General features: G+C 52.4%; 1 protein-coding gene across 2 annotated transcripts; it reads left to right on the top strand.

Moving 5' to 3' along the window:
* The first annotated feature begins 216 nt into the window (after positions 1 to 216).
* Positions 217 to 4,896, top strand: HMGN1 (high mobility group nucleosome binding domain 1). Of its 2 annotated transcripts, none has more exons than XM_040986634.1 (6): positions 217 to 397; positions 693 to 725; positions 817 to 846; positions 975 to 1,025; positions 2,020 to 2,145; positions 4,089 to 4,896. In XM_040986634.1, exons 1-6 carry the CDS (start codon positions 383 to 385, stop codon positions 4,134 to 4,136), a joined length of 303 nt encoding a protein of 100 aa, XP_040842568.1. In that variant the 5' UTR covers positions 217 to 382; the 3' UTR covers positions 4,137 to 4,896. The 2 variants fall into 2 exon arrangements, with proteins under 2 accessions (XP_040842568.1, XP_040842567.1); XM_040986633.1 differs by having other exon boundaries at positions 223 to 397; positions 2,020 to 2,148.
* Positions 4,897 to 13,730: the final 8,834 nt, after the last annotated feature.

Genomic DNA, 13,730 nt, shown 5'->3' with positions numbered 1-13,730 from the left:
CGGGGTCGCGGGCCCCGGGAGATGGCGGGAGGGGGTGGGGGCGCCCCGGCGCGGGGGGCGGGCCGGCGGGGTCGAGTGACGGCCGGCCTCGCCTATTCCGGGCGCGGGCCGCGGCACGCGCGCGCGGCGGGGTGGGCCCCGCAGCCAATGGGGGGCGGGGGGCGGCCCGGGCGGCGGGGAGCCCGCGGCCGGGGAGGGAGGAGGAGGAGGGGGCGGGCTCCCAATCCGGTTCCATCCGGTTCTCCCACCGCCCCCGCCGCGGGTCCCAGCAGCTCGGGCGGCGGGAGGAGCGGCAGCGGCCAGGCCAGCCCGGCTCCGTGAAGGCTCTCGGCGCGCGCCGCGGCCCGCAGGCACCCCGCCACGCGCGCTTCCCGCCGCCACGATGCCCAAGAGGAAGGTGAGGGGCGGCCCGCACGCGCGCACACGCCCTCCCGCCCGGGCGCCGCCGCCCGCGCCCGCCGCTCCCGCGTGAGGGCCAGGCCGCGCCCACGGCGGCCGCGCGGGGCCCCGCACACGGCCCGCGGGGGGCTCGGCGCGCGCTCGGGGCGGCGCGGGGAGCCGGCCTTCTGGAACGTTCGGGGACCCCGAGGGGGCCGCCGGAGCGGGGCGGCGGGGCTGACGTCACGCGGCCGGGCATTGTTCTGGCGGGCGGGCGGGCTGCGGCCACTGGGCGCCTCTGCTTGTCCCCGCAGGTCAGCTCTGCCGAAGGGGCGGCCAAGGAGGAGGTGAGTGGTGGGCGCGGGCGTGCGGGCGGCGGGCGGCGGGCGCGTGGCGGGCCGCCTCGGTCACTCTGCGCGCCCTCTCTCTCTCCCCAAGCCCAAGAGGAGATCGGCCAGGTTGTCGGCTGTAAGTAGAGCGAGCGCCTAATCCTCTCGTCCCGCGTGGGGTGGGGGGCCAGGCCTGCGGCGGCCAGCTGCGGCTGCGGGGCGGGCTGCTTGTTTTTGGGGTGTTTTGTGTTTGCTTTTGCGTTTTAGAAACCGACTCCTGCAAAGGTGGACGCGAAGCCCAAGAAGGCAGCTGGCAAGGTAGGGTGCCAGGCAGGCGTGGGGCTTCGGGAAGGGATGCCCCGGGCCGGGAGGCGGGTGGGCTGCCAGTGTAGTGGGCGTGGGGGCGAGTGCTGCGTGGCCGGGCTCCACGTGGGCACGGCGATAGGAAGAGCTGACTGGAATGGAGGTGCAAACTAGATCCTTTCTCATGCACGTGTTAAAACTCTGGGCCTTTTCGACACAAACTTTCCTGTTCTGGTCCTTTTTGAAAAAAATACTGAAGCAGATACAAGCATCATTTCTGCTTTTGATAGGATATGTTATTCAATCGGGAACAATCTGACTTTATCCCCAGTGGTCTTTTTTTTTTTTTGTCGTGAAGAGCAGCAGGAGTTTGGACCAGCGTGTCACTTCAGCTGTCACGGAATGTTTTCGTTTCCACGCAGCACCAGTTCCCCTAGTCTTTGCGTGGACCCCGCGCAGAGGCTGCCGGGCCCGCCTGCACCTCTGGGTGTTGCTCCACGTCTCTTGGGGTCTCGTGATGGAGCAGTTGGCCATGGCTGCATTTTTCGTTGGCAGCCAATGTTAAATGACTGCGATGCTAATACCCAGAAGTGTTGAAGTTGACATGTGATTGTCAGGCCTCCACGACAACGATCAGTTCGCCAGTCCGTGTGGCTGCTCCTGCTGTCCGGAGGTTAGCCAGCAGCATAGGGAAGCTGGCCGTACAGCACGCGGCCTGCGGTCAGCTGCGTGGCCTTGCTGGGTGGGGGAGAGCCTTGGCAGGCCGCAGCTGTTGGGGCAGTTTTTGTGGATGCTGCAGGGAGTCCCGGCGCCTCCCGCCTGTGGTGCAGAGGAGCCCTCAGTGGGGCTGGATGCTGTTCTCCTGGGAGTTCCCCGAGTGGTGGTGGTAGCAGCGTCTGGGGTAACTAACCCCGGTGTGTGATGGGCAGTAAGTGACCATGTCAGCCATGCTACAGCAAGACAAACCGTGCGAGTGGCGTTGCCATCCTGGTCTGGTGCTCTGTTGCAGGAAAAGTCGTCTGACAAGAAGGTGCCGGCCAAGGGCAGGAGAGGGGCAAAGGGCAAGCAGGCCGAGCTGGCCAACCAAGAAACCAAGGAGGACATGCCCGCAGAAAACGGAGACACTAAAAACGAGGAGGTGAGAGGCACCTGCCGACGGACGGGGCAGTTGGGCACATGAGGCGGGCAGGCAGTGTTCTAGGTCCTGAAGAGGAGCGCTCAGTGGCTCTAACCGGACGGAGTCCAGTGCACCCAGTTCAAGTAGTTTGTGTGAGTTCTGGAAGATTTAATGCATGAAGTAGTGGTGAGGCTCATTTTTGTTTGACATTGCCTGGGGCCTAAATAATTGGCTGATTTAAAATTTCATTCACATTATTTTATTTGTGGCTTTAATTTTTTTTTTTTTTGAGATATATTTTCATTTGAAAAGCAGGATTTTATTTTTATTGAAAGATTTGCAGGGCCCGGCACGATAGTGCAGTGGTTCAAGTCCTTGCCTTGCACACGCCAGGATCCCATATGGTTGCCAGTTCTAATCCCAGCAGCCCCACTTCCCATCCAGCTCCCTGCCTATGGCCTGGGAAAGCAGTTGAGAATGGCCCAAAGCTTTGGGACCCTGCAACCGAGTGGGAGACCAGCAAGAGCTCCTGGCTTCTGGCTTCGGATTGAATCAGCTCCAGCTGTTGCAGTCACTTGGGGAGTGAACCATTGGACGGAAGATCTTCCTCTCTGTCTATATATCCGCCTTTTCAATAAAAATAAATCTTTAAAAAAAAAAGATTTGCAGAGAGGAGGAGATACAGAGAAAAACATCTCTGCTGGTTCACTCCCAAAGAAGCTTCAATGGCCAGAGCTGAGCCGATCCAGAGCCAGGAGCCTCCTCCGGGTCTCCCCCGCCGGCGCAGGCTCCTGAGGCTTTGGGCCATCTGCTTTCCCAGGCCACAAGCAGGGAGCTGGCTGGAAGTGGAGCAGCTAAGATGTGAACTGGTGCTCACGAGGGATCCCAGGTGTGCAGAGTGAGGATTGTGGCCACTAGGCCATCGCACCAGGCACTGAAAGACAGATTTTACAGAGGAGAGGTGGAAGCAGTCTTCCGTCTGCTGGTTTACTCCCCCATGGCACTACCACAACCAGAGTTGGGCCAGTGCAAGCCGAGGGCTTCGAGGTCCCTCCAGATCTCCCAAGTGGGTGCCAGCCATCCTCGGCTGCTTTCCCTCGCCCCAGCAGGCAGCCTGGGAGAAGTGGAACAGTCAGGACGGGAACTGGCCCGTGTGGGACACCAGTGCCATAGGGTGCAGCATTAGCCTGCTGTTCTACAACAGCACTCGGACTTGAAATTTTTTAAAAATCCACTTGTTTGCATTTGAAACTTTGAGTGTTTTTCTCACTTTTGTTTGTAATGGAGAGTTTTGGTTTTGTCCTTAAAAGTAGCTTCTTGATTAGGACCAAGTGTTTTCTGGCTGAAGTGGATGGGGCCTCTGTCCTGCGTCTTCGCTTAACGGGGAGAAGCGTTTTCTTACCAGTAGACTCCACACAGTATTTTTAACCTTTGATGCATGAATCAACTTCGGCATTCACAATTTATCTGAACTTTGCCACATTTTCCTTCCTGGTTCCAAGCACTTCAAGTGCATGATGCTAAGATGAGTTCCAACAGAACGCTGCCTTGCGGAGCACGCTCTGCCACTGCTCTTGGTTCCTGTGCCGGCGGTGTTGTGTGCTAAGTTTCCCACACCGGCTCAGTGAATAGGGCCCAGAGCCCCGTGCCCACTTCATTGCCAGACACAGACACGCTGAACACACCGGATGCTCCAGCAGATGTATTGTCTGTAAGACACTTAGCCGCTGTAGACAGCTCTGGGAAGTGGAGCAGCACAGCTGGAAGTACCTGGCTCGGAGCAGATTACACAGGATGAGCTTGGGTGGGGGCGGGGCATTGTCCAGGGCTGCCTGTCCGCGCTGGGCGTGCTGCCTGGCAGATCATTCGGGCTGTAGGCAGGGCTTCGCGATTCCGGATCTAGGAATGATGAAGGTGTGATTGGACAGCAGTGAGAAGTGACTGCTCTTCCTTACTTGCAGAGTCCCGCCTCTGACGAAGCCGAGGAGAAGGAAGCCAAGTCCGATTAACACCACACACCACGTCTTATCAGTGCTCCCTGTCTCCCTTCTTGTACAATCCAGAGGAATATTTTTATCAACTATTTTGTAAATGCAAGTTTTTTAGTAGCTCTAGAAACATTTTTAAGAAGGAGGGAAGCCCACCTCATCCCATTTTTTAAGTGTAAATGATTTTTTTTAAGAGGTGAAATCATTGCTGGTTGTTTATTTTTTGGTACAACCAGAAAGTAGTGGGGTATTGGATTAGGGGAGGCTCTGCCTGTCGGTGTCCGCTTCACATTCCGTAGGTGGGTGGCTTTTGTATGCTACAACACACTGCACACCAAATGGCAATTCCCGGTCGTAACTGTGCATTGCATCTGTCTTGGAAATTTTCAGTTGCTTCTCCCGTGTTGGTCAGTAGAGCTGTTTCCTACAGTGAACCACTCCTTGTTGCTGTGTCAGAACCGTGCACGCCCTGTTACACCTTTGGCTGTGGGGGTCCAGGGTTCCTAATCGTTAACGTGCTGTGAAAGACTGAAGACTTGCGTGTCGTGTATGTGATGTTCAGTCGTGAGTGGGTGGGATTTAGTGACAGCAACTGCAGACACTGGTACTTGGTAGCCTCTTGCAGAAGAGCTGCCTTCAAATTCAAAGCTGGAAAGTCACTGGAATAACTTCAAAAATGACAATTCATGGCTTGTTACTCTTGGTACGTATGTTAAGCTTTGTATACAAATTGAAATGTCCATGTACTGATTCTCGACACCAATAAAATCTCAGTTGTGAACCAGTGGTTTATCATTGAGCTTGGAGAATTTTTGTATTTGATTATTCCAGAGTTACTTCAAATTTGAAGGAATAAAATGTAATTCTTGAACATACAGATGCATACTTTGAAAATGTGTGAATACAGTTTATTTACGGAAGTCTAAATCTCAGAATAATCACCGTTCACAGAAGCATTCAGTGTGGGACAAATTACAAGCAGGTAAGTGCAGTTTGCATTTCCTTAGAAAGAGTTTTACTAGGAAGGCAGATGAACAGGAGACAGATCTTTGCCCACTGGTTAACTAACCCAAATTGCCACAGATACTGAAACTTAGCCAATCAGGAGAGAATTCCAAGTCTCCCTCTTGGGAGCAGAATCCCAAGGCCTTGGGCCGTCAACTACTTTTCCAGGCTATAAGCAGTGAGTTGGATGGGAAGTGGAGCCGCTGGGACCTGAACCAGTTCCTATATGGGTTCCTAGTACTCGGAAGGGGAGGATTATCTGCCAAGCGTCCACACTGGACTCTGTACACTGGACTCTGTAGTTTGGCTTTTCAAGGTTCACTCCCAAGTACCATTGCACAAACGGGAGTGGACATGGGAAGAAGACCTTGGAAGAATCCAGACTTCTGGTTAAGTTGCCTGTGCACTGAGTATGAGGGACAGCTGCTTAGGCTCGGGCCTGTAGGCCACCCAGGAGGGCTTTAGCAAAATAGGATTAGGAAAGAGTTCGTGGTTCCTGGTCATGGCACTCCAGAGACTGAACTGATGAACTTGCCTTTTGGTTCCCTAGGATTGGGAGAAAGTAAGCTGACTCCTTGTGGCTCCCTTGCGTGGTTTTCCATGTCACAAGTGTGGCATTTGAAGTGATATTGAAAGATGTAATGGGAATTTTAATGCTGTAATAAGTTTGTAATAGTCCTCAAGCCTGTGGAGTTTTAATAGGCTTTTTTTTTTTGGTCTTATAGGTAAAGAATTTCAGAAATACAAGTTCCTACCCGCCTACTGTATTTATCTGGCTAATGACTCAGGTGTTTAGCAGTCTTAAGGCTACACATTGTCCTGTAGGGCAAAATTACCTGAATGGTTCTAAGTTGTGAGAGCAAAACTGTTAAGACGGTTGTTCCCCTATTTGAGAAAACCGTGTTGCGGGGAGGTGGGCAAGTGCCTTCTCAGTCCTGAGCAATGACATACCATCATCATACATCCTCCATGGAAACGGAGGATGGGGTGGGCAGGCGCTGGCCAAGATGCCTCTGGGCTACGTGGTTCTGAGTCCTGTCTCAATCCCAGCTTTCCTGGTAATGTGCACCTGCTAGGCAGCAGGTAATGGCCCAGGTACTTGGAGACCCAGAGGGAGTCTTGGCCCATGCTTTGCCTTGGCTGAAACCCCCGGCTCTTGGAGGTTTGGGGGGAGTGAACGAACAGGTGGAAGATTAGCAAATGTAAACATTCCAAAAACAGGATACATGGAAAATAAAGGTTTGTTTATTTGAAAAGTAGAGGTTTTTAAAGAAACAGGTGGTTTATCCCCAAATGGCTGTGATGCCAGGTCTCCCACACGGGCAGCAGGACTGCAAGCACTACTGCTGTTTGCTGCTTTTTTCCCGGGTTCAGCAAGGAAGTGGGACAGACCCAGTGAGCCAGTTTCTCAAGTGGAATGCTGCTGTTAGAGTTAGCAGCTTAACCCATTTCATACAGCCAGGGTTGGGCCAATCTGAAGCCAGGAGCGTCATCCACGTGTGCCACATCCCTCATCGTTGGCTGCTTTCCTAGGCCATTGGCAGAGAACTGGAATGGAAACAGAGCTGTTGGGACTTTAAAAGTTGCTCTGTCACAATACTAGCCTGGAAGATACTAATGCTGTTAGCTAATTGTTTTTCATTGGTTAATTAGAACTAGTTGGGGCCAATGTGGCAGAGCTGCATACTAATCCTCTGCCCTGTGGTACCAGTATCCCATATGGGTGCTGGTTCATTTCCTAGCTGCTCCACTTCCCATGCAGCTCCCTGTTTATGACTGAGAAACCAGCAGGGGACAGCTCAAGTCCTTAGACTCCTGCACTGACGTGGGAGACCAGGAAAAAGCTGCCAGCTCCCAGCACTGGATCAGCTCAGTTCTAGGAGACCTTCTCTAGCTCTCCTCTCTCCATAAAATCTGCTTTTCAAATAAAAGTAAATAACAAAAAAAGTTAACAGAAGCCACCCCTTCTTGGCTTCTCAGGTTGAATTTGACTTATGTCCAATGTGAGTTAATCCAATGTTGGGCACAGAGCCTGGAGCCCAGGGGCCAGATTACTGATGTCCCTGGAGACCGGGGACTGGGGAAGGTCCTGGCGAGGCAGTGTGAGGAGTGTGGGGGGATTTTATGGGGTGAGGGGTTGGGAGCTCCAAGTCGGGCAGGTACAATGATGTATGATCGTGGCAGCAGAAAATTCTCACTGAGACAAGACTGCGGAAATGCAGACAAGCTGAAAAGATCCGTCACTCGCTGCTTCAGATGAGAATCTGGGTAGGCAACTACGCAGACACGTCTCTGATGCGCGCTCTCGGGGTTGTGCGCTGCGCTGCGGCGGGAAGGGCTGTACTGCTGTGTGCTAACATTCATGACCTTGACTTTCCATCTAGACAGCATTTGCAAGGACGGCCTAGTATTTATGTCAAAAACATTTTGCCAGACATTTAATTATTCAACTTTACAGCAATTCCCTAATGGCTTTGTGAATTTGCAGTGAAATAATTTTAAAACAATTGGAAGGTGTCTTGCCATTAAGCTTAAATGCATGGTGAGAAACAACTGTGGCAGTCGGCTTTAAGATCATCAAAGTTAGGAGTAGGTTTCCTAAAACTTGAAAAATAAAAGATACAGCTCAATCACAGAAGCTCAAAGTAATTATTTTAGACATGTGAAATTGTCCTCATGCAATCTACTTGCAAGATGACTGAGTGCTTGCTCAGTAGTTCATCATGGAGCTAAGTCATAATTCGGCCATTGTAGGGCTTTAAGAACGTGATTTCCCCTGTGTGCCAGTCAGCCAGTCCAAGGAGCCCCACAACCCTGTTTCTTCTGCCCCTTTCATATTTTTTGAAAGCAAACAAGGACAGATACATTTTAAGTAAATGACAAAAGTGAATGACATGGAGGCTGGCATCCGGCATAGTAGGTAAAACACCTTATACAGGTGCTGGTTTGAGTCCTAGCTGCTCCACTTCCAATTCGGCTTCCTGCTTGATGTGCCTAGGAAAGCAGCAGAGGACGGCCAAGTCCTTGGTCCTCTGTGCCCACAGGGAGACCTGAAAGAAGCTCCTGAGCTTGGCATTAGTCCAGCCTGGCTGTGGAGGCCGTTAGGAGAATGAACAGATGGTTGGAAAATTTTCTCTTTCCCCACTTCTATAACTCCACTTTTCAAGTAAATAAATAAATCTTAAGGGCCTGGCACAGTAGCCTAGCAGCTAAAGTCCTCACCTTGCATACACCAGGATTCCATTTGGACGCCAGTTCTAATCCTGGTGGCTCCACTTCCCATCCAGCTCTCTGCCTGTGGCCCGGGAAAGCAGGCAAGGACGGCCTGAAGCTTTGGGACCCTGCACCCGCATGGGAGACCCGGAAGAAGCTCTGGGCTCCTGGCTTTGGATTGGCTCGGCTCCAGCCATTGCAGCCACTGGAGGAGTGAATCATTGGACGGAAGATCTTCCTCTGTCTCTCCTCCTCTTTGTGTATATGACTTTCCAATAGAAATACAATAAACCTTTAAAAAGTAAAATTAAAAAATCTTAAAGTCAAATGAACAGGAACACAAATGTTTTCTTTGGGGACAAAAAGTGTCCATTTACCTTTGAAGTTGTACACACGTCACAGTTGGATGCAGAGTTAATTTAGTAAGCTATTTTTCCAGAATCCATCCTGCTGGCTTCACTTTTAGGATCACATCTTACAAGCTAGATATTGATGCCAAGAAAGCACCTTCCAACAAGCGAAAGGTTAAGTAAGACTAGAAATTTTTAAAAATCACGGAAGGGCCGGCTCACGCAGGTACAGATGGACGGGAAGGAAGAGGGGGCGGGAGGAAATGGCAACAGGCAGGTGTCAGGCGCTTTGGCTACTGCGCCCACGCAGTGGTGCGTGAGCATCCACCCGATTGTCCCCTGCCGCAACCCCACCTCTCCATTGCACCTGAATGTGACCCCAGCATGTGCGTCTGAGGCAGCGCCTGGCCCGCAGCGAGTGCTCAGTGTCGGCTGGCTTCACTTCCTCGGAGGCTGTCAGAGCCACCCACCACCAGGCTTCCCCGGGAGCCCCACCTTCACTCCCACGTGGGCTGCTGCTTATGAAGAAAGTCTTGGAAGGCGCGCTTGGCTCATGCAACTTTTTAAACCGAGCATGACAGTGGGGGTGGAGGAGCACTCCTACTGTCTGGCTTAGCACTGCTTTTGCCAAGTTTTAAAGTAGCACCAGCAACCCCCACGGCCAAGACTACTATGGCGCCGTCTGACGACAGGTGACGTCACTGTTTGCTATTGTCTCTGAAGGCACTTAAGGTTGACTAGTAGACCGTGACAGCTGAAGAACATATGAAAACCACCAAATTCAAATTATACACGACAATTTCATAATCCACTCATCTGTTATGCGTAATGCTTGGAGAAGAAAGTTTGAAAGTCTTGCACGCGTGGATTGTTTCAGCGTGCGTAGTAGTAAAATATGCAAGACTCTCCAGTCCACTGCTTCCACGGCGGGGCTTCCACAAGCGGGGTGCTTAGAAACGGTCTCAACTGTCACTGCAGAATTCACCTCTTTATGCTTCACTGCTCCTGACTTCAGTTGTTTTCCCAGAAACGGAATACGAACCAAATATTAAACTCAACAAGGTTCATAGGAAACAACTGAGAGCCTGGGAGCTGTGGCAAAAGCACACGCGTGCTCCCTCATGGTCCCAGGCACATGTGTTCCTCCCTGGTCAGACGAGAAATGAGCATTTCTCTATGAAAAGAGCGGGAGTTGTGATGGGGTGTAGCACGTTAGTCTCTCAGCTGCAGCACCAGCAGACTCTGGGTGATGGCTCAATTGGCTAATCCTCCTCCTCCAAGCCCTGGGATCCCATATGGGCACTGGTTCGTGCCCTGTCTGCTCTACTTGCCTTCCAGCTCTCTGCTTGTGCACTAGGGAAGTAACAGAAGATGGTCCAAAGCCTTGGGACCCTGCACCCACACAGGCGCTCCTGCTCCTGGCTTCTGGTTTGGATCAACTCAGCACTGGCCAATGCGGCCGTTTGGGGAGTGAACCGATAGATGGAAGACCTCTTTCTTTATCTCTCCTTCACTCCATAAAAAAAATATATATATATCACTCATAATATATATATATATATATATATATCTTTTAAAAAGGGACCCATGATTGGAATCTCTAACATAAAAGAACTGAAATAAAAATGCATACTGTTCCTCAGAAGCCCCTATAAAATATTCTGCAACAGCAGTGGCATTGCCACTGGACACTGTAAAGCTGGTTCTCACATTCAGCTACAAGACAGCGGCCCGGCCAGTCAGGATTTATTTTCTTTTTATACGAGAGGTAGAGAGTGCACTTCCATCTGCTGATTGCTTCCCAGATGCTCACAGCGGCCAGGGCCGGTGGAAGCCAGGAGCCGGTGGAAGCCAGGGCCGGTGGAAGCCAGGGCCGGTGGAAGCCAGGAGCCGGTGGAAGCCAGGGCCGGTGGAAGCCAGGAGCCGTTGGAAGCCAGGAGCCGGTGGAAGCCAGGGCCGGTGGAAGCCAGGAGCCGGTGGAAGCCAGGGCCGGTGGAAGCCAGGAGCCGGTGGAAGCCAGGGCCGGTGGAAGCCAGGAGCCGTTGGAAGCCAGGAGCTGGGGTCTCCCACAAGGGTAGCCATAGTCCAGGTTCTTGAGCCGTCAGCTGCTGCCCCCTAGAGTCCACACCAGGAGGGGGCTGCATTGGGAGCAGAGCCTGGGCTGGAGTCAGGCATTAGATGTGTGGTCAGGCGTTCCAAGCAGAGATCTTTTTTTTTTTTTTTTAACTACATTTATTTCATTTTATGACACAGTTCCATAGGCTCTGGGGTTCCCCCAGTCTGGAGGGAGTCATTAGTAAATGTGGGTGGGCTTCCTCCAGCCCCCCCACACACACCAGGCTGGCCCACCACAAGCAACTGAGGGCCCTGTGGCAGCTGGCATTCGGACTTGGAATGGCAGCACTGGCTGCTTCCCAGGTCCCCGCCTGACAGCCCTTGGTCTCCAGTAGTGGATCCCAGCTTCCGTCGTCACAGGAACAGGGGCGTAAGATGGAACTCCTGTGCGTGGGCAGACACGTCCTGCTGGTTCTGTCTCTCTGGAGAACCTGCAGTATCCTTTGACCCCATCCTTTGTTCAGAAGCATCAATTCACTGCGTAGGGATATAGGAACAAGGACATTCCATGTGAAATAATTCAGTGCAGTGCCCAAATGCCAGTGACAGATTCTAGAACATGCAGTGGATTTCGCGTTATGGCATGACGTGTGGCTATAAAAGAAGGTGTCAGAGACCGGTGGGTTGGCAGAAAAGCAGGTCCAGATGGCAAGGTCAATAAGAAGGACCAGTTACAAAACAGAGTGCAGAATAGAATTCCATTAGCATAAGCCTATTTTAAGGATCATAAAATGACTGTGTGTGTGTGCGTAAAAAGCAGCTCTGAATACCCCTACCCAACTGGTAACATTGTCATTTCCAGAAAACAGGATTATGGAAGGGGTGGGGGCAGCAACGGGTAGAAAGGGACTTTAGACTTTAAAAGGTATTTATGCTTCCATTATTTGAAATGTTTTTAAATGGCAGATTTATAGAAAGATGGAGAAAGATCTTCTACCTGTTGGTTCACCTCTCAAATGGCTGTTATGGCTGGAGCTGAGCTGATTTGAAACCAGGAGCCAGGAGCTTCCTCTGGGTCTCCCATATGGAAGTAGGACCCCAAGGATTTGGGCCATCCTCGACTGCTTTCCCAGGCCACAGGCAGGGAGCTGGATGGGAAGTGGGGCTGCCGGGATTAGAACCGGCGCCCATATGGGATCTTGGCATGTTCAAGGCGAGGACTTTAGCTGCTATGCTATCGTGCCGGGTCCTGTAGGTAAAGGTTTTCAGGTCACTTTCTCATATGCAGATTTCATTTCCTGTGGATCTGTTATCAGGAGTGGAATAGCTAGGTCATACATGAGATCAGTTTGCCGCTGTCTGAGCACTCTCCTTACTGTGTGCATGCCTGCACCAGCACCCTCTCCGCCTTTCCAGACCGGCACACAGAGAATCTTCTGCCCACTGGTTTACCTGTCACGTGTCTGCAACAGCTGAGCCTGGGTCAGGGCAAAGGCCAGGACCAGAGACTCAGCCCAGCTTCCCCGGGGATGACAGCAGCCCCAACCATTGGCTCATCTGCCGTTTCCCGGTGCATCAGCAGGAAGCTGCACCGGAAGTGAGGAGCAGCCAGAACTGCAACCAGGGCCTTTCCGCCCACGTTGGCCACGATCAGATTATTGGAGCTGTAAAGAACCGGATGTCCCATTGATGGAGCCACATGAAGCTACATCCTGCAGTCTGTCTGGAGAACACTGTGCAGGCAGCTCCTGGCGACCCACGTCCATGCAGCGCATGGCAGCACGCTGTGTCCATCAACCACAAGGCCCCCTCTGCTGCTAATGACTGGCGTCTCCCCGGTGCCTTCCTTTGGCATGTAAAGTACTGGGAAGTGCTGGTACTCACCGGAACATTCTGAGCAATAAGCTGGAAAGTGCTCCGGGCTGAAGAAATAAGCTGCGGCCATTTGGGGAGTAAGCCAGCAGATGGAGGACCTTCCCGTTGCTGGTGTGGAGACGTGGAGCCTTTGAACTGTGACCGGAGTTAGGTCATGCACTAAGGGGGCCCCAAGGTGAGTCCCCGCAGCTCCTAAGCAGAGAGGCCCAGGAACTGCACCCAGCTCCACCTCCCCTGTCCCCCGCACGTGACACCCTGTGCTGCCTGGGACTTGGCCATCAGGAAGGCCACAGGCCATGGAGCACGTGGCTGGGGAGGGCCACACTGTGCTATCTGGACATCCATACTCCAAAACTGACAGCTAAGCAAACCTCTTGTCTTATTTTAAAAATATGTGTTTAATTGAAGGGATGAGCGATGGGGGAGGGCAGGGAGAGAGAGAGATTTTTCAATTGCTGGTTCATTCCCCAAATGACCACGAAGTTGGAGCTGAGCTAACCTGAAACCAGGAGCCAGGAACTTCTTGCGAGTCTTCCACATGGGTACAGAACCCCAAGTACTTGGGCCGTCCTCCACTGCTTTGCCAGGCTGTAAGCTGGGAGCTGGAGCAGCTGGGACTGAAATCAATGCTCAGATATGAAACTTTCGGCTCCACAGGCAGCAGCTTAATCTACCGAATCACAATACCAGCCCCAAATCTCTCTACGTTAGCCTACCTCAATGCTTCACTCCAAGCCAGACTAATACAGGAGGCCGCCAAGGAGCTAAGAACGATTCAAGGGCCTTGTGCGGTAGCCTACCGGCTAAAGTCCTCACCTTACACACACCGGGATTCCACATGGGTGCTAATTTGTGTCCCGGGGACCCTGCTTCTCATCCAGCTCCCTGTTTGTGGCCTGGGAAAGCAGGCAAGGACGACCCTGCACCTGCGTGGGAGACCTGGAAGAAGTTCCTGGCTTCAGACTGGCTCATTTCCAATTGACTTGGGGAGTGAATCAGCAGGTGGAAGACCTCTCTGTCTCTCCTCCTCTCTGTACATTGCCTTTCCAACAAAAATAACTAGAGATCACAATGACTTGAAAATAACCTATTACAGTGTCTTCCGAGAACAAGTCAT

The sequence above is a fragment of the Ochotona curzoniae genome, unplaced genomic scaffold (assembly GCF_017591425.1).
Source record: "Ochotona curzoniae isolate NIBS_2020 unplaced genomic scaffold, NIBS_Ocur_1.0 contig_4516, whole genome shotgun sequence".
In the NCBI taxonomy this organism is placed as follows: domain Eukaryota; kingdom Metazoa; phylum Chordata; class Mammalia; order Lagomorpha; family Ochotonidae; genus Ochotona; species Ochotona curzoniae.
Note: the sequence above shows the minus strand (reverse complement) of the source record. Positions and strands in the feature narration are given on the sequence as shown.